The sequence below is a fragment of the Marmota flaviventris genome, chromosome 3 (genome assembly GCF_047511675.1).
Source record: "Marmota flaviventris isolate mMarFla1 chromosome 3, mMarFla1.hap1, whole genome shotgun sequence".
Lineage (NCBI taxonomy): Eukaryota > Metazoa > Chordata > Mammalia > Rodentia > Sciuridae > Marmota > Marmota flaviventris.
In genome coordinates, this window is record NC_092500.1 from 4,482,083 (window position 1) to 4,509,175 (window position 27,093).

Sequence of the window (27,093 nt, forward strand, 5' to 3'; positions counted from 1 at the left end):
TGGAATTAGTTTCTGAGGCAGGTCTCATTATACTCTTTGTCCCGACAGAACATAGCTTGGGAGGGGCTGTACTGTGCCCCCAGTCACAAGGGTAGAAAGTGCTGGGCGCTGCACAGAGCTGCAGGCTGCCCTTTCCTGTCCTCTGAGTGCCAGCTGCCCAGCCACTGATGGGCTGCCTGGCTGCGGAGGATCATGGAAGGGCCAGTAGAGCGTGAGCTCCCAGCCAGCTGGAGGGTCCCTGAATAGGGGCTGTGGCCCCAGGAGGCAGAACCTTGGAGCAGGGCTGAGGCTGGGTGAGACCTGCCTGATATAGGAGCAGAGGCTCCGGTGGCTTAGGTGGCTGGAGGGGTCCCTGAGCAGTTAGACTGGGTGGGGCCCTGTGTGCCTGGTCTCGGAATTTTGCAGGTGTGACTAGTGGGCCAGCCGTCAGCACAGACTGCCTGCCATGGGCCAGCTTCCCTGAACCTGCAGCTGTCCTTAAGTCCTACTCCTGTGGAGGTAGGCAGTGTCATTACCCCCATCTGACAGGTGAGGAAGCTGAGCTTTAAGAGGAAAGTAACTCTTCAAGGTCACCGTGCTGGGGGGCGGCAGATCTGGGATTCTAGTCAAGGCCTGTCAGGTGTGACCTGGAGAGGTCTCATGGAATAGGCTGTAGGAAATGGGGGCTACCTTCCGAGGAGCACTGTCCTGGCTGTACCCACCATGTGCTGGGCCCCAAGAACCCCTTTGAATTGGGACAAGCCCTGTGTGTCCTTGGTAGCTGGGCACAAGTGTGGGTCTGGGGATTCAGCTGGAGCCATGGTGGAAGGGAATGCTGGGGTCCTGAACAAGCACAACAGCCTTTGGACCTCCGTCTAGGGACATGGGATGCATAGGGAAGTGGCAGGTGGCAAGTGAGCTGTGGCAGGCACAGGCGCTCAGCCTGGCCCCGGCAGCCAGATGCAGTTTGCAGCTGTGGCTGTCGCTGTCCAGGATCAGCGCATCTGGCCCAGTGCCTGCACACAGAACCAAAGTCCAGACTGCTTGGCCATCACGGGGATGGGCTCCCTGGGTCTCTTGGGCCTCTAGTGGCCCCAGCCCTGAGGCAGTTGCAGCTGGTTGGGGGCCAGCATGGTGGGGAGGAAGTGTGGCTGTTGGGAGTGGGAGCAGGGCCCCTTTCGGTTCCTGGGTCTATTTTAAGGCCTTGGGTTGCGGCTTCTCCATTCCTGGGGCTGGTGCAGCCCAGGAGGCTCTCCTGAGGCAGAGACTCTGTGTCCTTCAGGACCCGAGGACTCTGGGCCTTGCACTCTAAAAAGGCAGGGCCACAGCCACAGGACATCTCTGCAGTCTGTGTCGGCCTCACCCATCCTGGGAGAGTGCTGTGCTGCTCTGCCTGGGTGCGTTTCCCCTTTGGGCCTTCCGCCTTCTGGCAGGGCGGGTGGACCCTGCCCCTGTCACCGGGCAGTGCAGGCTTTGGCGCATCCACTGAGCAGGAGGCTGAGGAAGTGCTCCAAGCCGACTATCCTTAAAAAGTTTTTAGGGCTGGGTTGTGGCTTCCTGGTAGAGTGCCTGCATAGCGTGTGTGAGGGACTGGTTCATTTCTCAGCATCACTTAAAAAAATAAATGAAATAAAAGTCCATTGATAACTAAACAAAAATTTTAAAAAAGTCTTTAAAACCCAAAGCCATTTTTTTTCCAATTAAAAATGTTACATTATAGAACTTGGATAAAGAAGAGGGGGGAGAATGACCCACAGAGCCTTGCGCTCCAGCCTTTTCAGAGCCTTGCTTAGGAATACTTGATATTCTGTGCAGAAAACTTCTTAATCATGCTTTTTCACTTAAAATTCCTAAAACATTTTCATGTTGTTCAAACTCCAAACATGATTTAAACTACTACACGACCGTGGAGCGGATGTACCATGATTTATTTAATTGGTTTCGTCTTGTTGGAAGCTTAGTTGGATCCAGTTTTTTGCTGTTTTAATAACTTGTGACAGACCTCATTGTTCGTGACAGGCTTCTATATGGTAGTAACCTGCGAGTCCTATTTCTTGGGGGCTGACATCTGACCCCCACAGTGTGGACAGATGTTTACCAAACTTAAGGAGAAGCTTATTTTTTTGGTACTGGGGATTGAACCCAGGGGTGCTTAACCACTGAGCCGTATCCCCAGCCCTTTTATTTATTTATTTAAAAAATATTTTATTAGTTGTTGATGGGCCTTTATTTATTTATATGTGGTACTGAAAATCAAACCCGGTGCCTCACATATGATAGGCAAGTGCTCTACCACTGAGCCACAACCCCAGCCCCCCTTTTTATTTTTTATTTTGAGACTCTAAGTTACCAAGGGCCTCACTAAGTTTGAGGCTGGCTTTGAACTCATGACCCTCCTGCCTCAGCCTCCTGAGTCGCTGGGATTGCAGGCGTGGCCACCGCGCCACACTAAGGGGAAGCGTTTACAAAAGCTGGTACAGAACAGAAAGAAAGGTGACTGCAGACAGAGCGATGAGCTCCCCCCACGGTGGCAGAGCTGAGGGGGCCCAGCATCGGGGCCTGGGCGGGCGTCTCTGCTCGGTCGGTCTGCTCACCCTGGAGGCCCCTGGGATTTTAGGCTTGCCTCTGCTTCCACAGGCAGAGGCCTCTGTTCCCAGCCAAGGAGAGGGGAGTCCAGAGCTGAGCCTCTGACACAGGCCAGGCTGGCTCCACCAGTCCCTGCGTCCCATCTGCACTCCATGGCTGGCTGCTGCCCCTCCCACACCTCACGCCTCTTAGCTTTACTCTGGGCCACTAAGTGGGCAGCTTTGTAAATCGTACCCTAGTGAATGCTCAGCCCCGGGGAGGTGGGCGCTTACCCGTGATTTACAGGAGAGCGAGTGGTGCTGCTGCTTGACCTTTCTGAGGAGGGCCAGGTTCACTGCCCAGTCCCTAAGCCCCGCTGTGGGTGGAGGCTGCGGGATGGAGGCTGGTGTCTTGCTCATCCCAGGGGCTGGGCTGTCCTCCCAGGTTCTGGAGAGGTAGGGACAGCAAGTGCCCCAGCAGCTGGGCCACCAGAGCTGTTTTAAACCTGACTTTGAAGACTCTTCAGGCATGTTCTGACCAGACGTGATCTCCCCAAAGGCCCCAGGTGTCCCTCCTCTAGGCCTGCCAAGGGTGCTCGCTGTGTTGCTCTTGACCCCAGGACTGTGCTTGCTTGGTTCACTTTACAGCCTGAGCCCCAGCTCCCTGGCCAGCCTGCGTGCCTTGGTGTACCCACTTGGTGCCGTACCTCTTGCTTCCACGTCTGGGCCACACTCCCTGCCCCCATGTCAGGGCATCTTCGCCAAGGATGACCAGGAACTTTAGAACTAGAATTCCCACTCCTTTGCCCACCTGGACACCTGAGTTAGATCCTCTGGGGGCCCTGAGTCTGTGGTGGTAACATGTTCCCTTCATGACTGGGGCATCAGCCAGAGTCAGTGGCCACTGACCTGTCCAGTTACCACCTCTTGCCTCATTTTATAGATGGACACCAAAGCTCATAACAGGGAGGGAGCTCGCTGTCACACCTCCCCCAGTGCAGTTACCCCTGCCTTCCTGCAGCGAGTGACATGGCTTAACTCCCAGCCAGTGCTCACGGATCCCCCTGGGCCAGCTGACTGCATCCCAGCAGCATGGACCTCAGTGTCCTCACCCTAGTGTTTGGCAGGAGTGGGTGGCCAGGTCATGCTCTGCAGAGGTGGGCCTCACACCCAGAGGCCTCTGCCCGTAGGAAGACAGGTTCCTGTGGGGTACAGATTAATTGCTCTGCCCATCAAGTGGGGAGGCAGTAGCCAGCCTGCCTGACTGTCCTGTCCTGGGAGGCCTGGTGGGACCTTGCCCACCTGGGGCACAGGGTGACCTTGGCAGCTTGCTCCTCATCTCCTCCTTTTGGCTCATGCAGCAGAATGCCCTCTGGACTCCGGCCTGTCCTGGAGGAGCTGGAGAGAGCAGGGAAAGCATCTCAGAATGTCCTTAGTAGGGACATGTGGGGAGGCTCCAAGGGGACCCTGACTGGCACAAAAGGGGTGTCCCGAGCCACGTTCCTGCCTTGACCCCTCCCTCCTGCAGCCCACTGCACAGGTGGAGCTTCTTGAACTCACTGCAACCTTGGGGCAGGCTGGAGGCAGGTTTCAAGGATTCCCCTCCTGGAGCTGGACTGTGGGCGGTGTCCGCTGATGGTCCTCAGGACCTGCAGACATGGGTTCTGGAGCCCGGGGCTCATTTGGGTTCACAGGGTTGGGGCACCAGCTGGTGGAGGACCCTTTGTGCAGTCCAGGCTTGGAGAAGAGAGACAGCACTCACCCTGGGGGACCCCCTCCTTCTAAAAATACCTTTTATCTGGCAGGATGTGAGACAAACACCAGCTTGCTTGAGTTTTTAAAATGATTTTTCTCCCATCGAATGACCAGTGTACACCTGAGGGATGTCTGTGACCATAAAAAGGAGGGCGTTGTTTTTGTTTCCTTGACGTGTAGTGGAAGTTCCAATGCTGTCAGTATGAAAACCCGGGCATTTGGATGTGCTCCGACTGTTGCAAAGTGATTTTCTTGCTTGGGACATAGCTGTGGACAGAGAGAAAGAAAAGCAGAATACCAAACGTGTGTGTGTGTGGTGTGTGTGTGTGTGTGTGTGTGTGTGTGTGTGTGGTGAAGCATGGATTTCCCATATAAATAGAGGGAAAACCCCAACTTGTACAAAGTGCTGTCTTCTCTGCACTCTCGTTTGTCCTCATGGCAGAGTGCAGGGTGCTGGCCCACTTCACAGGGGACAGAGGCTTAGGAGAAGGAGGTCCTGAGTTGGGGCCCTGACCGTGGCTTCCAGTTTTTTCTAAAACATGGCTACACAGGCACCTTTACAACAACCCCCTCACAAGATCTTTGTGTGCTGCTGTCTCACCTTTGTGGCTTCTACCCATCCCATTGCACGTTCTCCTTCAGTGTCCCTGGTCACTGTTGCCTGTCTCATGGGTCCAAAGGCCCTAGCCTGAAGGTGCACTGCTAAGTTAGAGCTGGCCCTGCCTCCAGGAGCCTGCAGCTTACGGAGAGGGCAGTACAGGTTGGTAGAGGGTGGTTATTCAGTGTGTCCTGTCCACGTCTCAGGACCTACACAGACACTCCCCAGGCCTCCAGCCCCCACTGCCAATGTAGGAGACAAACAGTGTTGCTTCTTCCCATCCTGAGATCGCGGCTCAGGTCCCAGCAACACGAGGCAGATTCACAAGAGAAGAGCACGCAGTTCAGTTTAGTCTAAGTTCTGCACACATGGAGCCTTCACAAGGAAATGAAACCTGGAAGGATGGAGTGATCCTGTGTCTTTTTTCTTTTTTGGTAGATTGAACCCAGGGGTGCTCTACCACTGAGCTGTACTGCCATCTTTTTGTTTACTTTTTAAATTTTGAGACAGGATCACTATGTTGCTGAGACTGGCCTGGGACTTGGAATCCTGATCAGCCTCCTGAATATGGGGCGACAGGCGTGCACCACTGCGCCCAGCTTGACCCTGTGACTTTCACTGCTAGGTGTGGTGGGGAGGTGGGCAGCCATGGAGAACTGTGCTTGGATAAAGAGGTCTGTGTGCTCTAATGCTGCTAAACTGCCGGGACTCCCCAGGGCCTGGCCCGGTCTTCTCTGTCTGTGTCTGTGGAGATAGGGACGTTCCTTTCCTCTGGGTTTAGGGAGTCACTTCTTGGGTGAGGGTCTTTGACCTGCTTCAGGGAAGGTCAGAGCATCTTTCCTAGTTGTGTGCCTGCTGCAGGGGAAGAGGGTGAGGGAGGCCATATTGGGGATAATGTGTCCTGAACCCTGTCACCAACTGCTTTGGACATCTGTCCCCACCTGAAGGATCCACTGGTTCCTCCCACTCAGCCTGCTCAAGGTGACTCACTGCTCGGCCCCCAGCTTGCTGCCCTCCTCTCCCCTGTGCCCAGCCACAGCCAGCCCCACCTGCGCAGTCCCCAGACAGTGGCTGCTCTTGACTGTCACCCCTGTAGTTCACACCTTCGGTGACCTCTGAATGCCTACACAGCAGAAAGTCCAAGACCCTTCCTGCCGGAGCTGCAGCGACACGGCTCTTGGCTTCGCGAGGCCCCTGCCCTGCTGTCCCATGTCTGAAGTTGCCGTCCTTGCCCTATCAGGGGACCTCGTTCTCACCTCACGGACCCTTCTCTGTCCCTGTGGCGTGGCCTTTTCCTGACATCTGCTGGAGTTGGCTCCCGCCCTCTTTGCAGGATTCCTGCTGCCCGTTTTGTGTGGCATGGACTCCTTGCTCACCCACCTGAGCTCCCCCTCAGGGCAGGGTTGGTGCTGGCTGTGGGCCTGTGTGGAGTGGGTGATGCCCAAGACAGCCCCACAGGGCAGAGGAAGCTGCCATGGGCATGTCAGGCGGTGGGCTGGTGGAGGGGCTCCACTTAGTAGGGAGAGTGGTCAAGTCTTTGGGAGGAGCCCTTGAGTGGGGCCTTCCCACAGGGACCCACCTGAGCAGGGCAAGAGAAAGGTCTGAAATTCATTTGCTGTGCTACTTTGGGGAAATCACTGCAGCTCTCTGGGCTGAGTAGAACTGATCACTGCTCTTTCTCTCCCCAGGAGGCAGTGAGGGGCAGACCTAGAGCCCGCGGACACCACAGAAGCTGCCTGTGACAGCAGGCCTGTGGGGGAGGCCCTTTCCCCAGCTCTGGGTATCCTCTTATGCCAACGCTGTCAGTGTCAGCAGTTGACATGGGTCACTGCTTCGGGCCCGGGCTCAGGGACACCTGCTTAACTGCTTAAAATGGTGCCATGTGCTTAAAGCACCCTTGGCAATCAGGGCCAGTTGCTCAGGCGGTCAGTGCCACATGCGTGCCTAGGTTCAGAGACAAGGGAGACGAGGGAGGAAGGACGCCTGCCCACGGCATGGAGCTGAGACCTGCTGCCACCTTCTGTGAAGAGCTGTGGCTTCGCCTCGGGCCCCACTGTCCGCAGGTCCGCCTTGCAGACCCAGGGGAAGAGGGCTGCCCCAGTGCCAGGAAGGGGGCTGGGGAGCAGCTCCCGCTGTCTGGCGGCTCCGGGAGTCCCCCTGCAGCAGGCCCTCACTGAGGTCACCTTCCTCCAGGCTGTGGCGGGAGGCTCTGCGCCGGGATCCTCACCTGAGCCCCAGACAGCCAACGCTTTCCCAGAGCCTCCTCCCCCGTGCCCAGGTGCGTGGGCAGCACACCACACCTCTTCCTGTGGGCACCCCTGAGTTGGGGGTCACCCTGCAGGCACACGGAGCCAGTGAGACTTGGGTGGAGGCTCTGTTCAGGGTTCCACAGCAAGAGTGGGTGTGGGACCCAGTTCCTTTGGCCTGGCTCACACTCCACGGGTCCATTTCTCCAGGAAGAGGTGTGGCCGCCCTTCCTGCTGTGTGTCTGGTCTTGGTCCAGTGCACGAGGAGGACCAGCCTCTGGTGTCCAGCAGGGGAGGCTGTGGAGTGAGGCTGAGGGGTAGAGGGTCTGGGCTCGCGGGGCCTTTCCAGGGGGTCGCTCCACAGAGGGCCAGGGATTGAGCAAGGGACTAAGGTGCCCAGGTCCAGGGGCTAGCTCGAGAAGGGCCACCTGGTGCTGAGGTGGGACTGCGTGCCTCTGTCGAGCCCGAGAGGGGGTAGGCTAGATGACCTCGAAGTAGGACAGCTGAAGGGTCCCATTGGTTCTTGGGGTCTGTGTAGGCGCCCTGGGCTCTTACACCTCATTCTGATCCCACGGGGAGAGCCCTGTACGTGTTAGCTGGAGCTGGGAACCTGCAGGAGCTAGCGTAGGGCACGTGTGGACGCGACGAGGCTCATGGCCGTGTGGACCAGTCTGCTCTAGCCCAGAGCTGGTGAGTGCAGGAGGTGGGTGCGCTCCCCAGCAGGTGCAGAGCTCCTGGGCCTGGGTGCCCCCTGCCCTCTGTGCTACCTGGGCTGCCTGGTAGCTGGCTGTGGGCTCTGGGCTTCCTGGGCGGGTGACTCCCGCGGGCCACGTAGTGCCTGGAGGAAGGGAACAGTGCCAACTGGTCGGCAGTTGGGGAGCCGTGTGCACGTGTGTGTCTGCCCGCCAGGGCTCTTGCTGCTGCCCTCTGTCTGGGACAGGTGCCTCTGAGTGTCAGTGTCAGCCCAAGGCAGACTCAGGAGAGCATGTGGCAGCTTGTCAGTCTCAGAGCCACTTGCCATATCCGAGAGGCAGCAGTTAGCAATTTGGATCTGGCTGCAGTGGTGGCGAGCTCATGGCTGGGAGGCAGATGTGGAGCTCCAACCCGACCCAGGAGCTGTGCTCAGGAAAGGCTGCGTGGGCTGCAGGCCGGCTGGGCAGCCAGGTGGCGGGTGCAGGGTGGTGCTGAGTGTCCAGGAGGTTTTGCAGGCACTGCTATTAAGGAGGGAGTACAGAGTCCACTCTGTGGACACTGTGATTGGTGACTGCCCATGACTGCCCTGGTAGAAGCCCTACCACCTGAAAGGGATCTTGAGGTCCTTGGGGACTCGCTGGGTAGCCTGGCCTCCAAGCTTGGTTTTCTTAACAGAGGAATGGGTCAATGGGGAATGGGTCAGCAGGGCGGTCACAGTGCTGCACCGGAGTTGAGAGTGAGGCTGCTGCTCACCTGCCGCAGTGAGTCAGGCTTCGCAAGTGCCCTGAACCTACAGTCCCAACTTTGTTTGTTCCACATCCACTGGCTTCCTGTTGCAGGCTTCCCTGTGCCGGGGACCAGGACACCCTGTTCAGCAAGCTGAAAGGACCCTGACAGACAGGTTGGAGCCAGCAGGACGCAGCCTCGGGCCTGGAATGTGGCCTTGAGGGCAGCTGCAGGTTATGGGCTGGTCCTGTCATCACACAGGGGACTCAAGCCTGGGCCTGCTTCCTCTTCAGACGAGTGAAGGTCACAAGGGGCAAGGAAGCCCTGGGTGGGCGCTCACAAGGGAGCAGGCGCTTGGGGACAGGGAGCCTAAGGCACACTTGCAGGGCACAGTTGCTTAGAGGATTCTGGCATGGGGTGGGTGGTGGGAAGGCTCCCACCAGTGTCAGCTGACCCCCAAAGGCTGTGCCAGACAGAGACCTGCTGGGCATTTGGTCAGGGAAGAAGGACCCAGGCTGGCTTCAGCCTCAGCAGACCTGGGGGTCTGGAGAGCCTGGCTAGTTTGGTGAAGAAGCCTGGACTTTTTCCCAAAAAAGATGGGGAGCCGGGCAGGGTTTTGAGGCCTGTCTGCCTCCTTGCGTCATTGAAAGCCCTTGGGCCAGGCCCTCGGGGTTGCTCACATGGGGACCCGACTGACCAGTTCCTCCTCCAAAGGCCTCAGCAAGCCAGCCTGGCCCCTCTGTGGGCAGCTCCTTTGTCTTTTGTGCCACAGGGAGGGCGGGGTCCCTGAGCAGGAGAGGCACAGCTGATGAAGGGCTCATTGAGGGGCCACAGAGGCCTATTCATCCTGCTTGGCCATGGCAGCGTGGGGAAGTTCTAGAGGGTCAGAGGCTGCCTTGCACTTGTCCCCAGAGACCAGCTGACTCCCCACCTTGGGAGGTGGCCAGAGGTGAACAGTCTGCAGCCAGGCACGTGCCCTCCCAGGGGCCCTTCACCCAGGCGTTTGCAGGCCACAACAAAGACACCGCACCAGACCTCTCAGGTTCCCCAAGCCACAGACCTGGCCAGGAGGTCTTCGGGTCCCCCCAGCTCTGGTTCTCACACGTCCTTGCTCCGGGGCTTTTTGTCCTATCCTCTCCTGGTCTGGCATTCCTGCAGGTGGACCTTGAATGCTGACCTGTCCCCGCCCCGCATTTGCCTCATTAACTTGCGTCTCTGCTGAGCTGCGCTCCTGGAGCCGCTGGCTGGGTCAGGTGTGCGCTGCCCTCCTGCTCTGGCTGCACCGCTTAGTGGTGAACATGCTCCAGGGGAGTTCTGGGAGGACAGAGCTTCTGCCCAGCCTCCTCAACCTCACTCCAGCCCTAACCCTGCCAGCAGCTGTGGGAGCGCTGGGCTCAGGGTCCAGCTGGAGCCACTGTGTCCCCAGGCGGCCTCCCACTTCTGCAGTGTAGACCTGTGGGATCAAGAAGGAAGTTTGGCATGGCGTCTGCACAGGGAAGGTGTGAGTCTGTGCTGCAGGTTATCTGGAACCAGGAGAGAGGTGGGCCTGCCACTCACATGAACCACGGGGCCTATGACACGCCCCCCTCAGTCTCTCAGTTCCATGCACTGCCACCACTGCCCGAGCAGTTTTCCAGTTAGCTCCATGGTTATTAGATGCAGCTAACAGCTTGATCTTTTGGTTACCTTTGGAATAGGTAAATGTGCCAAGGCGCAGAATTCAAAAGGTGTAAGAAAACTCAAAGTGAGAAAACCAAGTCTCCCGTCTCCCTGGTTCTGTCTCCACAGGCAGCAATGACACTAAGGATGCCTGAAATGCTACCCTGGGTTGGGGGGGCTTTGGTGTATCAGCTGATTTAAACTCTGGGCTGCCCCAGAGTGGGGAACCACTGTGACCACCAGTTTGCCGGTCAGGACATGGTGTCAGGACTGTATCGGCCCCAGCGGCAGCCAGACCTGCAGGGGCCCGAGGTGCCCGCAGGCTGCCCCAGCTCTCCGGCCTCCCTCGTCCTCTCTCCAGCCTCCAGTCCCACCTTCCAGGCCTGCCTGGTGCATCACTTGCGTTTATGTCATTTTAAACTCTTTTCTTTAATTTTAAAGGCCTCCAATATTGGTCTGCCCCACTTTTTTGTGTGTGAGGGCAGCCGGGGGCGGGGGGAGGCTGGCATGAAGCTAGGGCCTCATGCACGCTGGGCAAGGGCTCCACCACTGAGTGTCAGCCAGCCCTGAGCATCTGATGTGTGCCCATTGTCCCCATAGATGTTTTACCAGTGGATGTCTCCGTTGTAGGACAGGATGTCCCTGGTCCTACTTGAGACCTGTCAGGCAGTCTTGTCTTTGCAGATCCAACAGGTAGACGACACATCGTGTAGTTCACATGTCTGTGTGAAGGTGAGCTGCTTTTCATGTTGTGAAGGCCACTGTCCACTGTTTTCTTATGCAGTGCACAGAACTCCGTTTGTGTTAAGGTTGGCCCTTGTTCAGGAGCCACTTCTCTGCCAGCGTGGGGTTGGTTTTTGCTTGCTGTGCAGAGGCGTGTGGAGGTACATGTGTCTCCTTCCCCTGTAGGGACTAGTTTTTATGTAGTTTGGTTTATTGTTCTTTTTTTTTTTTCTTTTTCATATTTTTATTGGTGCATAATAATGGTGCGTTTGTTGTTGTATATTTGTAATTTTATTTTTTATTTGCCATATTTTTAATTTGCCATTCTTTTGTGTTCTACTTTGAAAGGCTTTTCCTTCTCTGAAAAAATTAAAAATTCATGTTTTCTCCTTTTTCCTTTCCTGTTGAAAGTTTTGATCTTGGCTTCCTGAAAAGCTGTGCTGTGGTCCTGCCCGGATCTATCCACTCGTGTGCTGGCCACCGTGCTTTCCTCCATCCCTCAGCCCGTCTTGTGTACTACTTCAGGTTAGGAACATTTACTGTTTCCTAAAGACCCTGTTGTAGGAACTGAGCCCACAGCAGTGAGTGCAACAGCCCACGGGGAAAAACACCGAGGCCCGCGCCACAGGTCCAGCCGGGCATCCCGAGGCCCTGGCTTGGGTGGCCGGTCTCGGCACTGTGGCCCAGGACAGTCTCAGCTCTTGCCCTTTTTTCTTTTGTGGTATGGGCACTGACCCCAGAGCATTTTACCAGTGAGCTCCGTCCCCAGGGCTTTTCATTTTGAGAGACAGAATCTCATGGAGTTGTTCAGGCTGGCCTGGTGTCTCCCTTCTGAGGAGCTGGGACTGCCACTGCAGTCCTTTATGTATCATGTGGCTGACTTTGTAGTTGCGATAGGCCCGTGTGCCTGCAGAGCCTAAGGTGTTTTCTGTTTGGATCTTGCAGGAAAGGCTGGGGACTCCTGTACAGAAGAAATGGGTAGAATGCCTCTTGTGTTAGATGCTGACAAGTACCACGGGGAAAGGCCAGAAGCCGATGCCGTGTGGGTGGCGATTCAGAGGGGGAGGTTTCAGAAGGTGGTGATTCTGTACACAGCCTGGAGCGAGTGGGGAGGCCAAGCTGAGGCCTGGGTCACGTTTTCACAGTGGGGCAGATGTAACGACAGGGTGGAGATGTGTCATTTTTGCACCGTGCTTGGATTTGAAAACAGAATCAGTGAAGCCATACAGCTTGCCGGGTCTGAGGGTTCCACGGGCGAAAAGCAGTGGCAGAAACGATGATCTGTGAATTGGCAAATCTGCCCAAGAGAATGGCGACCGGAAGGTTTCCGCCGGAGCTGGGGTCAGCGTCTGATATCAGAGACAGAAGCCAGGGGAGGATCTGGGGTGAGCCTCAAATGTGTGAGGGTTCTTGAAGTTGCAAGTGCAGGACTCACCCTGTAAGACTTAGAGGAGGGGAAACTTACCAGCCAAACCTCACCGGCTGAGGCTGGAAACGGAGCACCAGCTCCAGGTGCAAGGCTGCCTCTGCCTCCAGCCCCTCCTCCACAGCTCTCCGGCCTGTTCTCTCCTTTTTTATTTTCTCCTTTGAGACAGGGTCTTGCTAAGTTGCTGAGGCTGGCTTCGAGCCTGCGATCCCCCTGCCTTAGCCCGCGAGTTGCTGGGGTAACAGCCTGGCTGTCTAGGATGTCGTGACGTGACGAGAAGCCCCACAGAACTCTCCTGGATTCTCCTGGCTGTACTGGCTTTGAACACTGTCTGCCTGTCTCTCAGGGGTAGAGCGCCTGCCTAGCGTGTGCGAGGCCCAGGTTCCATTCCCAGCACCGCAAAACCAAACCAGACCAGCCATTCTCTCGGCATGTTAAATGGACAGATCAAATTAGACAGAGTTGCTCCCCTGTGACTTGAGGGCTCCCGGCTGAGAATGTGGTGGGCCTTTTCATCTGTTCAGGTCCTTCTGTTTCAAATTCTGAAGGACAGAACGCCCCCGTCCCCCTCCACCAGGAGAGTTGGCTCTGGCGCTCTGTTCCCTGCGTGTTCTGGCGACGCTGCGCCTGGTGCTGGTGCTCCCATCGACGGCTGGTCTTTCAGCTTCCCCGCCTGTGTCCTCCAGGGCAGGTGCTCACCGCGTCACACCGTCCATAGTGACGTGGCTTTTCCCCCCAGTTGCTGTTGTTCTCAGTACGTTTTTGTTGCCTGATGATAATGTCCAGCATCTTCAGAACAATGCTGATAATAGTGGACTGTGATGATCGATTTGTTTGTAACTCTGGAAGTTAAGATATATCATGTTTAAGGAAGTATCTGTTTATAGAAATAAACAGATTTTATGGAGGCTACTTTTTAGATTTTTAAATTATTACTTAGTATTTTTACTTGTGATATTGGGGATGGAACCCAAGGCCTTGCACATGTTAGGCAAGTACCTTCCCACTGAGCTATGTCCCCAGCTTTTTATTTTATTTTGAGGCAGGGCTTTGCTAACTTGTCCAGGCTGGCCTTGAACTTGTGATCCTTCTGTTTCAGCCTTTGGAGTTGCTGGCATCACAGGTGTGCACCACGCCCAGCAGACTATTTTTTAAAAATCAACAATGGGTATTGAGTTTCATTGAGTGGTCTTGACCCAGCCTCTGTGAGATGATCATGTGTTATTTCTCTTTTGAGTCATAAGTAGATATAAATGTATATAATAGTTTTCCTAATATTGGGCTATCCTTGTATTACTGACTAAATTCTGTTTGGCCATTGGCATATATTTTAATAGATTTCTGGACTCTGTTTAGTACTGTATATAAAATTTTTTTAAAAAATATTTATTTTTTAGTTGTAGTTGGACACAATACCTTTATTTATTTTTTTGTGGTGCTGAGGATCGAACCCAGGGCCTTGCATGTGCCAAGCAAGCGCTCTTCCGCTGAGCCACAACCCCAGCCCCTGTATGTAAAGTCTTTATGTTGATATCCTATGATCCGGGATATTAATGTGTAATCGTACCTGAGAGAGAGTGTGTGTTATCTTTGGAGTTGATATTCTCAATTAGAATTTGCCAGTTAAAAAGAATTCGCAATTTTCTGAGGCTCTGAAAGTGTGTGTGTGGCTCTGGACGGTCGAGACCCAATGGAGTCGCTCTCTCGGGGACACCTCTTGGCTGTTGCTCCAGTGTCCTCCAGCAGAGTGTGGTGCGTTTTCCCCTGAATACACGGCCGTCCTTTCTGATGGCCTTAGCACAGCTGGCTGGAACCTTGTGGGTTAGTGGTCCAGATGGCCTGGGAGAGGTCTCAAGCAGTGCTCCTCAGAACCAGTCCTCGGGTTTTCCAAAGGTCCAGCTGGTGGAAAGCAGCCCAGTGGTTAACTTAGCCACGGAGTGGTTGTCTGTCCAGGAGCGCTCACCGGGCCCGTGCTCTGCCCAGCCCCTCCTGCGGTCTCCCTGCTCTCCCTGGAGGCTTGCTGGCAGTGCTGGGTCAACAGTGTGGGCCAAGTCTCTTCTCGCTCCTGGTCTAACGGAGCCTCTGCAGCCTGCGCTGGTATTGTGAAAAGCCCTGAGAGGTGCAGAGGTCCCTTTCTGGTCAGGTACACTTGAGGGGTCTCTCTATGGGTCATTATTGGTGCTTACTTGGCACTCTGCGGGAAGTGGTCCCCACAGCACCCATGGTCAAGGCGGGTGTCCTCCTGGCTGGCCTGAGAGGCCCACTGTGAGCCACCCCCATGTGTTGTGTTGGGGAGGGCAGGGCTGGGGCTCAGTGAGGGGACCTGGGCTGCCTTCCCAGCCGTTCAGCCTGCAGTGCCATGTGTGGGCCTGGGAAGCACATGTCTGCCACACTTCAGGTCCCAGCTCTGAATCTCCCCTGAGTCTCTCCATTCCCAGGTTGCTTTATCTCTGGAATGAAGACCGAGTTTCTATTGAGCCCAGGGCCTCCCTCACCCCATAATGTTGCCTCGAGGGTGCAGTGATTGACAGGAGTCCCGCCAGCCACTGTCACTGCTCTGCCTTGCTCACACCAGTCCTGCTGAGCAGCTGGGCTCCCTGTCCCCCCGCCCTCAGTGTCCTGCAGGATGAGATAGCAGCAGCAGAGAGCACCCCAGATGAGGGAGGCCTGGCAGCATGCCCCGCTATGAGCCTCACCCACTCCTCCCTGAGCTGCTGGTCTGTGGGGGGCCTGCAGGTCTGTGATCCAGCGAGCAACTCGGGCAGACCCCTGGCTGGGGTGGGGGGGCACGGCTGGGCCTTGTGTTCCCAGCTGGAGCTGGCAGGGTCAGTCCTGATGCAGCCAGTACTTGTTGCTCATGGACTCTGTGTTTGTGAATTCGCCTCTTTGCTGAAATTATCTCTAATCCCAAATCAGTAGTGGGCACGCTTTTGTGGTTAGTGGTGGACATTTGGAAAATGTGTCCCCTGCACACTGGTTCCCAGCGAAGGGTGCAGGAGGAGACCTGTGTCCTGCCTGTAGATCTGAGTCTGTGGGCCCACGTGGTGCCGTGGGACTCACACCTCCTGCTTTTTGTGGGTGACTCATGGTGCTGCCCAATGCAGTGCCCAGATCCTGCCTGGCCCAGCACAGGAGGGCCGGGCCATGCGTCACAGAGGTGTGTTCAGTGAGCTTCCTTCAGGCTGCGTTCAGTTGAGGAATGAGCTCTGTGTGGAATAAAAGGCCTTTGGACAGAAACCTGCCTTGAGGCCATGAGTGGTCACTGGTGACGGCATAGTGACCAGAGGCTCCTGGAGCCTGCCCAGTATTGCCCCCAGGAGCAGGATCCTGTGTGCTCATTCAGTGCTAGAGGCTCTGTTGTGGGACACAGCCCCTTAGGACCCCAGCCCCGAGCCTGCCACGTGGAGCGCAGCTGTCCGTGGTGCTGCCTGAGTGAGTCTGTCTCAGCTTCAGGGGCTGCATCTGCTCCAGGAGTCCATCCCCTGGATTCCAAGGTGGCGTTCCCTCCAGCCAGGTGGCAGGGGCCACGGTGTCGATACTGGGGTGGAGATGCAAGAGGCGCAGAGGTGAAGCGGCAGAGCCTGAGCCTCTCAGTGCATTGATCCCCTGACAGGGATTAGCTGGGTGGTGACTGTAGGCAGGGGGGTGTGGCTGGAGGAGGTGGGTCACCCAGGAGGTGCCTGTGAGCGGAGCTGCTTCTTGGGTGCCACCTTCCCAGCTGCTTTCCTCAGCCACACATTTCCGCCATGATGTCCTGCCCCACCTCATACCCCAAAGAATGGAGCTGTGTGTGGACTGAGCCTCTGAAACCATGAACCTTAAAACTTCTCATCCTTAAAATTGATCTTGTCAGGTCTTTTGGTCACAGCAACGAGAAAGCTGCTGAATGCAGGTAGACAGGACGGTGGGTTCTGGAGACTAGGAGGCTCCCTCTGGAGGGCAGCCCCTGGGGCTGGACCCAGGGGACTAATTGCTGGGCAGTGGAGGCCTGTGTGTCCCTGGCAGCCTGGCTCTTCCTGCTGGTCTGCCCTGCTGGCACTAGATAGAACAGTGCTGGTGATGCTGGGCTGCGTCCCACTGCCGACAGCCCTGGGTTCTTGGAGCTCATTGGCTCGGGCTCTCCTGGCCCGCACCTGCCTGGCCCGCGGCGGCAGCAGAGGGAAGGTAGTGGACTGTGACATGGGCCTGCACCTTCAGCACAGCGGGTGCTGCAACTCCCGAGCCCAGAAGGGCAGAGAAGCGGGGCTCAGCCCTGGCACCTGTGTGAGAATCGGGGCTTCTTTGGAAGCTCACAAGTCAGAAACCCTGAGGCTAAAAGGGCTGTAGCTCATGGCCCGCACTCTTCTCTGGTCTGGTTGGGTACTGCATGTGCTCAGCCTGCATTTATTGAATGCTTGCTGTGTGCGTGGTGCTGATCTGGGTACTGAGATCTAATAGTAACCAAGTTCCTCCTCTGGGAACGCCTTCGTGTCAGTGCATGGGTGTGGAATGCCAGGTCGTGATAAGGCTCTGATGGCAGCAAAACAAGATAGGGGGTCCCTGTGGATATGTTTAACAGGGGTCGGGGGTCTCTGTTAAACATCTTAGGTGACATCTAAGCCAAACCTGGAGGGATGGGGAGGGGCTGGAGGAGGAGGAGGAGCCTGTATCCTGGCCCTAAAGGGAGTGTGTACGGCACTGTGGGCAGCCAGCGTGGCCAGGGAGAGGTGGCCAAGGGGGCCGACATGGAGTGCTTAGGAAGGACTCTGGACTTTTTCCTGATTTGATGGGAAGGCCCTAGGGAGAAGGCAGGAGAGGGCTTGAAGTAAAGTTCCAACAGCTGCAGGGGGCAGCCTGGCCATGGGGTAGAATCAGAGGCTGGTTTACACGAGGTGTTGGCAGGGGGTGTCGCCTGCTGGACTTTCTGATGGTCTCACGGCTGCTGGGACGTGTGCTGCAGGGGTGCTTATGGGCAGGACCAGCTTGGGGCCTGGCACACAGCACTGTGGCCTGCTGACCCCAGGGTGTGGTCAGCCACCCTGTGCTCCAGAACCCTGTGCGTGCCCAGCCACCCTGCTGGGAGTCCCCATAGGCAGGTAGCCTGCTTCAGCTGCCTGATTCCTGGAGCCCAAGGAGATTGGCTGCAAGCAGGGATGGGACCTGCTGGATCCTGCTGGGCTTGGAGATTCCTAGAGAGCCACCAGCAGCAGGAGGTGCCAGGCCCCAGACTCCCCTGATCCTGCCAATCCTGCCTGCACCCCTGGGGCTGCAGCTGCCTGCTGAGTGCGTTTTTGGACCCGTCTCAGGTTCAACAGGTTGCTGAGCACCGAGATTTCCCAGGAGTCTGAGTGTGGCACCTGGCAGATCTGTCTCCAGCTCTGTGAACCGGGGTGCCACCTTCATAATTTGGGGAGTGGCTATTGAGGGTTGAACACAGAGGCGCTCTACCACTGAGCTACACCCTTAGCCCCAGCTAATTAGCAAGAAAAAGGCCGGGGGTGTGTAGCTCATTGGCAGAGCACTTGAGCTCAATCTCTAATACAGAAAGAAAGAAAGACCCATCCTGTGTTTAAAGGGCCAGAGGTTAGTCCAGGAACAGCTATCCTGCCTTTGCCTAATTTTGCAGGGCTCTGGTGGGGTGGACTGTGCGTTGCATGTCGGGAAAGTGGGGCAGGAATTCAAAGGGGTGAGATGTCACAGACATTGGTTCTACCTGGGCCTTTTGAGCCTGGCCAGCTGCCTGTGCTGTGGGGCCTCCTGGCCTGTGCTCCTGAGGCTGACGAGCCTCACTGACCTGGACCCCTCCCTGAGGGAGTCTGCCTTTACCCTCCTACTTGCTGCTTCTATGTCTGGAGGCCAGGCCAGGCAGGGTGTGGGAGCTGGCCACGCCAGGGCTGGTCTTGAGCCCTGGTTCTCTGGCTAGTGGTGTGGCTGGGGCTCTCTGCTGGGGTCTTAGCATCATGGCTGACCTTTGGGAGGTGGGACATGGGCAGGTCCTGCTCATGCCACTGACAGCCAGTGAGGCTGGGAGATGGTCCTACTGGCCCTTAGGTTCTCCATGTCTAAGAGCAGGGACTGGGTCCTTCCAGCAGCACAGTACTAGGCCTAGATCAGAGTGGCACTGGGGTGGGAGGGGACAGCAACAGCTAGCGCACCAGTGGTGAAGAGGGCTCCACGGGGTGTGTTGGTTCTGACCAGGAGGGAGGAAGCCCACCTTGTCAAGCCTGCTATTCCAGGAAGGGCTTTTCCACCCACCGTTTAGTTCACCTAGCTCAGAGGCTGAGCCACCTGTCCACTGTCACATAATGATGTGGCCGCATTGGAATGGTGACCCAGTTCTCCTACCAAAACCTGTGGGCTTTTTCTTCTTGTGCAAAAAAAGATGACAAATATTTATCAAAAAGAAATACCCTCTGTAATGAAGTCTGTGCAAGAATTTAATAAGCAACCTGCGCAGGGCTCCTGTTTGCCTGGGAAGCAGCTGGCAAAGGGCAGCTGTCCCTTTAAGTCGGATTCTCCGTGGGAATTGCCGCAGCAGCTCGGGCGGGCGGGTGGAGGTGGGGACTCCGCAGCGGTGGTGGCAGCGGGGATGCCTGATGCCGCCTCCAGAGCCTCGACTCGGTCCTCCAGGCTCCCTGGGACCGGCTGCCCAGCTGCTGTCTGACTCATGTGGTGGATCGGTTGTGGGGGACAAGGAGCCGCGGGAGCCGGCCTCCGGGGGGCGCCCCAGCCTCTCGGGTGCCTGGCAGACGGGCGGGCGGGTGGGTGCTGGGCGGAGGGTCAGCAGCCTGGGCTGGGCGGCCGCTCACGGCTCGGGCCTCCCCCTGCAGGGTGCTTCAAGGATGACCGCATCGTCTTCTGGACCTGGATGTTCTCCACCTACTTCATGGAGAAGTGGGCCCCGCGGCAGGATGACATGCTCTTCTACGTGCGCAGGAAGCTGGCCTACGCGGGCAGCGAGGGCGGCGAGGGCAGGAAGGTGGGTGACCCGTGGGAGGCCTGTGCAGGCCAGAAGGACGCCTGTCGGGGCTGGGGCAGTCGCGGGTGCCAGGACGGCTGGGGCAGCGATGTCCGCACCACTGCAGCTTTGAGGAGTGCCCAGCCTCTCACTGCAAGGGAACAGATGGCAGTGCTGAGGCCTGAGCCCAGTGTCCTGGGCCTACCCACTGTGGGCAGGGCCGCCCGCGTGTCCCTAGGCGGAACACAGGCACCTCACAGCCTGGCAGGGTGGACATCGGGCAAGCCAGAGGGGGCTGTGGAGCCGGGCCCACTGCTAAGCCAACGCTCGCCGCCCAGGCAGCCAGTCGCAGCCCTTGCCGGCCTCGCATCTGCTCTGAGAGCCCGAATACATGCAGGACCGGCCAGTGGACAGGCCTGGGAGCCAGGGCAAAGGAGCTGACGTGCCTTCCTGCCAGGCTGGCCTTGGAGGGACCAGCAGGAGACTGTTGGCCAGAGAAGCAGAAGAGCCAAGTGGGGAAGGGCCTGGAGAGGTGGCATGGCCAGTGCTGGGACTGGGGACAGGGAGGGTGTAGAGGCCTGGCAGAGCAGTTTCAGTGGTGGGGGGTGGTGAGGAGGAGGCCTGATTGGTGGGGCCATCCAGCAGGTGTTGGTTGTGGGACCTCTCAGTCCAGCCACCTCACCTGTCCTGTCTGGCAGGCAGTCTAAGCCAGCTGCCTAGACCAGCTTAGCCCCCTAATTGTTGGGTGACACTTCTAGTCACCTCTTAGGCTCAGGCTCTTATTCCATAAGGGTGGGGCCCTGCTGTCATGCACCCCTGGGTGGCTGGAAGGCTTGGGTGATGTGACTGACCACAGAGATGCCCTTGGCAGGACACAGCTGGTGTCTGGCTCTTCCTCATGAGGGTGACTCTTGCTGTGGGTGCTCCCTGCTCCAGCCTCAGCATGGCCCTGGGGGATGGGACCTTCTCTCCCTTAGGAGGTGGAAGTCCTTGTCTGCCCAGCAGGGAGTAAGTAGCTGGGGTAGAAAAGCTCTGGGCCCCAGCCTCTGTCCCTAACCCTCCAGCCTGTTGGTGTCTGCTGGAGTCAGGTTGCAAAAAGTTCTTTTTGTGAAATGTTGGTCTTTTCCTCAAGGCAAAGGCTACTGTGGCCAGAGGCTGTGGAGAGGCCAGGGCACTGGGAGGCATTCTTGTCTTCCGTTTCAGGAGAGGTGGCAGCTCTGGTCAGGAGGCAGAGGGGAGGTCAGGTCTGTGTGCCCTGGAGAGGCCTGGTGAGGGGAGAGAGGGTTGGCAGAGATGGCACATAAGAGAAGTGAGAGATGTGAGCCCTCCTTGGGGAAGAGCAGCCTGGGCCCAGGACTGACGAGTTTGGAACAGGAGGGGCAGGGCTGCCTGCAGCTGCTCTTGAAGATGTGGGGGGGGGGGGGTTGAGTCCCACAGGAGCACTGTGCACCCATGGTGAGCCATGTGCAAGCACCCTTTGCCCCAGCATTGCAGCATAGAAGTGACCCAGAGCTGGCCACTGTCCTTAGGAAGCCCCCCTGTCTTATGGAACAGGCAGACATCATGGCCAGTGTTGTACAGAGTCACTAGTGCTCTGATGGTGGGAAGAACAGAGGGCCAGTGGGGGCTGCAAAAGGAAAGTAACATCTGCCCACAGGATAGCGAGGAAAGCTGTGTACTGTGGACACCCCAAGGGGAAGGACTAGCACCTGTATTATGGGAAGGGGGTTCCAGATACCTGTGACCCAGGGTGTGACAGTGTGTGACATATGTGACATGGCATTAACATAGTGCCTTTCCCGGGTAGCATTTGGTGCAGTATGTGGAGGGCCAAGACCTGCCCAGAATCCCTCTACACAGGGCACTTTTTATAGCTCACCAGGCTGCAGTGCAGAGGACGGCCTGCAGGGGGCGGGCTGGGAGCACAATCACGGAGCCCCGCCCCATGGAGAACTAACTGCAGACCAGCTTTGTTTGCTGCGCCTGCGCACCCAGAGTCTTCTGCAGCAAGCATGGAGCCAGCTCCCACCCCTTCCCGCTCCTCCCTATCCTGTTGGTCCCCGGTTGCCATGGTAACCATATGGGCTAGTGGAGGAGGGTGGATAGGCAGAGCCAGTGCTGCAGTGTGGGTGGGCACAGGATGCTGGGATCTCTGCACCCTGCTGCAGGGACACGTTAGGGATCCTGGCCCAGCCTGTCCCGGGAGTGTCCTTGATTCCCTACACTCTGTTTACACCACCCCTGGATGAAATACTCCTGGTGGCCATTTTGTCCCTGGCAATGATGAGCACTGGGGCACCTGTGGCCTACTCTGCTGGTGGCCCATGCAGTGTGCCACTGTCACTCCCATTGATGCCCTCAGCAGTCCTGGAGTACAGATTATCTTAAACCCACTCACAGGAAAACCAGAGCTCAGGGACAGGAAGGAGCCTGCCTTGGATCCCATCACTTCCCACGACGCGGCTCTGCTCCATCCCCTTTTCTCTTGGAGTAGGTTTTCTGGAGCATAACAGGCATGCGGGAAAGCGCACCGGCCAGCGTGCATAGCTTGATGGTCTCTCTCAGTGGGAACACCCGGGGTCGCCAGCCCCCAGATCCAGGCACACCTGAGGCCCTGGCCATCCTCGGCTACCTCCCTCCCCCAGGGCAGGCCTGGCTTCTTGCACCCCTGGTCATGGAGTTGCTGCCTCCTCGGTGTCTTCTGGGCTGTGTCTGTTGACTCAGGTGGCTGTGGTTTGTCTGGCTGCTGTATGCTGTTCCCCTGAGTGTACCACAGCCGTCCATCTGTCCTGTGGGTGGACATCTGAGCAGCTTCCAGCACATCCTTGGACCTTTCTTGTGGTGCATACTCGGGCGCTTTGCTGATGGGACTGCTGGTTCTGCTGTCCAGGGTGCGTGGTTCTGATCTGAAAGTAGCCCTGCGCTTGCACCTCGTACCTGTCCATCCACTCACTGGCCAGCAAAGACTTGCAGAGCCTCCACCACATGCAGGGTCTACAGCCCTGTTTGGGGCTGTGTTCTCTTGGAGGAGACTAAACAAGTGGGGCACTGGAGGAAAGGAGAGTGGCCCAGCCAGGGCCATGAAGTGCGACCAAGAGCAGCAACAGCCTGGGGCCCCAGGGACCCAATTCAGAGGTCAGGGGACTTTCTGCTGCACAGGCCGTGGGAAGTGGGAGTCCCGCCCTAGGACATCCTTTCTCTTGCTGAGGCTAAAGCCTCTGGCACCTCTGCATGGGTCTCAGCTCTACCTCCGGGTACACAGACCTGCACCCCTGTGAGAGGCCTGAACACTCCCTTTCTGGGGTGCCTGGTTCCCCTTGATGCCCTCTGGGCCTCACCAGGATCCAGGACAGGAGGCCTCCCAGCAGGACAGATGCATCAAAACCTGCTTTTGACTTTTCCCTAACGTTCTTCTCCGTGGAGAGGTGCAGGTAGATGCTCTCATTCCTCTTTCATGTGTGCGTATTATTTGACCTTCAATAAATTTGAGCTTTATCTGTTACAATGTGACTAATGACACTTGTCTTCTAGGAATGTTGTTAGGTCCAAAAAATAAATAATTCGCAAAACATTGAACCCAACCCCTCCTGGCCACTGTGAGCTCAATAGATGTCACTGTCATTAGTGACACTTAGCAGATATGATCTTTTTTAATCATCACAATAACTTTGAGTGGAAGATGCTGGCCCGGTGCAGATGAGGAAATCCAGACTCCAAGAGGAGAATGGATGCCCTGTGGGTCCCAGAGCTCGAGCGCTGGGAGTGGAACAGTGGGAGTGGGAGGCCTTGTCCATCTTGGGCCTGCTCAGCACCATGGTGGGGCACAGGTGTTCAGTGGTCAGCACACTCACTCCCGCCCGGTGCTGTAGCAGGCGGAGGCTGAGCCCGAGGTGGAGGTGGAGGTGTACCGGCGCGACTCCAAGAAGTTGCCGGGCCTGGGGGACCCCGACATTGACTGGGAGGAGAGCGTGTGCCTGAATCTCATCCTGCAGAAGGTACGAGCACAGTGGGTGGAGTTTGCATGGGTGTGAGGGAAGTGCCCCTTCTGCACACTGACCTGTGCTCTCTTCCAGCTGGACTACATGGTGACCTGTGCAGTGTGCACACGTTCTGATGGAGGTGACATTCACATCCATAAGAAGAAATCCCAGGTGAGCCCTGGTTCGAGAGCCCCAGGCCACCCACCTGCCACGTCAGTCCAGGGTTGCCTGGTGTTTAGGCTGGAAAGACTCCTCCCCCTCCCCGCCCCTCCTCCCTTCCCCTGAGGGGAGAGAGGGTCTGACTGCAGAAGTACCTTCAGTGCCTGGGGTCCTGTGTCCCATGCAAGGAGCATGCAACCAGGTCTTGGCACACAGCTCCTCCAGAGTGGCTCCTTGGTTTTGGACAGGCTCTGAGCAGTGTGGCCATGCCAGCCCGTACTAGAGTGGCCCTGGGCCAGCCCGCGAGGTATGACCTCTCTCAGCCCTTGAAATCTGCTTTCTTTCAGCAAGTGTTTGCATCTCCCAGCAAACACCCCATGGACAGCAAAGGGGAAGAGTCCAAGATGAGTTACCCTAACATCTTCTTCATGATTGACAGCTTTGAGGAGGTGAGTTGCTTGCCCTGGCTGCTCCCCAGCTCTATCCGGGAGGCGCAGGGCGAGGACCTTCTCCCACAGGAGGTGTTGGGCTAGTGGTGGTCCAGAGGCTGGCCAGCGAGGCCTCTCTTGCTGGTGTCTGACTTGGGGCAGGGGAGTTCACCCAGCCTCATCTGTAAAATGAGTGTGAATGTCATTGCGTGTCCTACTTGCCCATGGGGTAGATGATCCAAGGGCCGCTGGGAGGGAGAGCACCTTGCAGACTCACAGTGCGTGCCTCCTGGGCAGGAAGTCTTTGTTGTCTCCCATGACCACAAATGGGCATCTTCATGCCCCACCATCAGGAAATCCTGGTGTGTCAGGCAGGGTTGGGCTTCAGGAGTCACCTGGACCAAGACTGTGTTTAAAGCTGGGAAAACCGGAGCTCACTGGGCACAGGGCACTGGGTGGAGCAGAAGGGAAGCCACTGCTTCTCTCTTGAGGCCCTGGAGTGGTCCTTGTGCTCACCAGGGTTTCCCTGGGAGGACCCACAGGAAGGCAGGCATGTCTTTTGGGGCTTCTGAGCACCTGAGGCACAGGAGCTGACACCCTCCCCACCTCACACAGCAAAGCTGTTGGCATCTGAGTCTCTGGCTTTAAAACTCACATCTGGAGCTGGGGACAGCTCAGTTGGTAGAGTGCTTGCCTTGCATGCACAAGGCCCTGGGTTCAGTCCCCAACCACCCACCCCTCCCCCCCACACACAATCTGTGTGCCAGCCCCAGGGAATAGCAGCTCAGAAAGGCAGCAGGTGGTCATTGTGTCAGTGCTGCTGAGCATTTGACTTGAGCCCAGGGACCAGTTCAGGGCATAGAGGGCCAGGCAGGATGGGGCTGCATAGCTGGCATGGGGAGGTGCCCAGCGGCCAGGCCAACTTGTAACCTGTCTCACTTGCTTGCAGAAGAAGTGTGACGAGGGGCCTGGCCTTCCTGTGGCCCAGCAGGGGCCGCACTGCTGATAACGCCAAGGTTGCGGGTTCGTTCCCCGTACGGGCCACCAAATGCCGCAGTATGGCTGGGCACAATTCAGGAGCCACTTGTCAAAAGAAATGAACTTTATTTTTAGAACACACACACCACACTACCCAGCTCTTCAGGAAAACCCTCAGAGCCCAAGTGCCACCACCCGCTTCCCACAAGCCTCTCAACCTCCCCGACTCCTCCTGCTCTTGAGGCCGATTGGCTGGGTTGCATGGGCGGAGCCAAAAAAAGTCCCCCAATGAGCAGCTCTGTGGTCTGAAAGGGCAGGGAAACAATCCAATGAGCATCACCACAGAGGAGCCAATCAGTTGGCAGCTAGAAGTTTGCTGGGGCCGCTGTGAGCCAACCATCAGCTGGCAGCTGGTGCTGGCAGCTGGAAGTTTGCTGGGGCCCCTTCGGCTGTGGCTCTCAACACCGTACCTCTAGTCCTGGAGTTCCTGCAGTAAGCCCTGCCCAGTGGGAGGCTGATCCAAGGGTCTGGGGGACTGGGTAGAGCTGGGGGTCAGGACGGCTGTCGCCTTCTCCATCAGTGACTTCACGGGCAAACTGGGGCTTTGAAGCAGGCTGTCCCTGCAGGTGGGCCCGGCTGCGGTCCCAGTGGTGGCAGCGGACACTCCATATCCCCCTGTCCTCCTTGTGCCCCCTCAGGTGTTTAGCGACATGACCGTGGGGGAAGGAGAGATGGTGTGTGTGGAGCTGGTGGCCAGTGACAAAACCAACATGTTCCAGGGGGTCATCTTCCAGGGCTCTATCCGCTACGAGGCGCTCAAGAAGGTGTATGACAACCGAGTGAGTGTCCGCCTGGGGTCCCCCATCCCCATCTCCCTGCGTGGCCTCAAGCCTGCCTTTGGGCCATGCCTGTCCCCCAGCACCTGTGGCCCTGGGCCACGCTCAGCTGGCCCCCGCCTGGCCTAGCCTTGCCCTCCGACACAAGGGGGTCTTTCTCTTCTCCCTCCTCACTGTGCCATGAGCCCCTGGCTCTCCCTTGCCTGTTCCTGGGGACAGCCCAGAAGCTGGCCCTGACTGCCAGCCAAGGGTGAGGAGCCCAGGCTGCTCCTGTGTGGCAGGGCTGCTAGAGACCGGAGCCTCTCCCAGCCTGGGAAGGGGTCAGTATTAGGCCTTGTGTGCTGGTGCCCTGTCCTAGCCTGGTACTGCACTGTTGTGGCACAGCTTCCGGGGCAGCGAGAATGGCACCAGGAGACCGGAATACCTCCCCACGCTGCACCTGCCAGGCTGGGGTCTGCCCCTTCCCCCACGGGTAGCCCACAGGGATGGTCACCCTGGCTGCTGTGTCCCTGGGGGAGGCCTGAGGAGCAGTCCCCACCACTCTGGCTCAGGCCACATCCCACCTGCTGCAGGTGAGCGTGGCTGCTCGCATGGCCCAGAAGATGTCATTTGGCTTCTACAAGTACAACAACATGGAGTTTGTGCGCATGAAGGGGCCGCAGGGAAAGGGCCATGCCGAGATGGCAGTCAGCCGTGTGTCCACTGGTGACACGTCCCCCTGCGGGACTGAAGAGGACTCCAGCCCAGCTTCACCCATGCATGAGCGGGTAAGGGCTACACAGCTGGGGGAGGGGCCTCCTGTCCCTCGGATTTGCTTCTCACAGGTCCCCTACCCCATAGTCCCTGGGAGGTAGGTACCATCACTCCCACCCACGAGGAAGCCGAGGCTCAGAGACCTGGGGACCCTGCCCGAGGTCACACAGTAGGCTGGGCCTGGGCCACAGCTCCTTCTGCTTCTCTGAGCTGCCAGTGCAGCCAGGCTGAGTCCCCAGGGGCTGTGGACAGGAGAGTCCGACCAGAAAGCCAGGCCTAGCCCTGGTGCCAGCCCAGCTGGACCTGCTGGGTGAGGTGGCCACATGAAACTGGATGTTGAGTCAGAGGGAGGTGAGGAGGAGCTGGCCTTCCTGCTGCCCACTAGGTGGGCAGAGCACAAGCCCCGGAGCCGCCGGTTCCTCCTGTGGGTAGGGGGCAGGATCCTACCCACAGGCCTGGAACCCAGGTTGCTGCCCAGGTCACACACCTCTTGGGGACACCACTGGGCCCTGGGCACTGTCCGTCCCTAGGGCGGAGAGCTGAGGTCAGCAGTAGCTTCACCCCCAGGGCCAGGTGAGACCAGGCTCTGCCCACTGGCTCCCCTGACCTGCTGGGTCTCCAGAGCGAGGGCCACTCGGAGCTGCGGGCCCTGG

At 57.5% G+C, this 27,093-nt stretch overlaps 1 protein-coding gene across 2 annotated transcripts in view; it reads left to right on the plus strand.

Moving 5' to 3' along the window:
* The window catches only part of Kiaa0930 (KIAA0930 ortholog), a 39,496-nt gene that overhangs the window by 4,777 nt on the left and 7,626 nt on the right, over positions 1 to 27,093 (plus strand). The window contains exons 2-7 of one of the 2 annotated variants that reach the window (XM_027954576.2): positions 19,179 to 19,327; positions 23,176 to 23,301; positions 23,380 to 23,457; positions 23,793 to 23,894; positions 25,550 to 25,690; positions 26,260 to 26,454. In XM_027954576.2, the coding sequence (XP_027810377.1) occupies positions 19,179 to 19,327; positions 23,176 to 23,301; positions 23,380 to 23,457; positions 23,793 to 23,894; positions 25,550 to 25,690; positions 26,260 to 26,454 (791 nt within the window). The remainder of the gene's footprint in view (positions 1 to 19,178; positions 19,328 to 23,175; positions 23,302 to 23,379; positions 23,458 to 23,792; positions 23,895 to 25,549; positions 25,691 to 26,259; positions 26,455 to 27,093) is intronic. The other variant, XM_027954577.2, reaches the window with a different exon arrangement.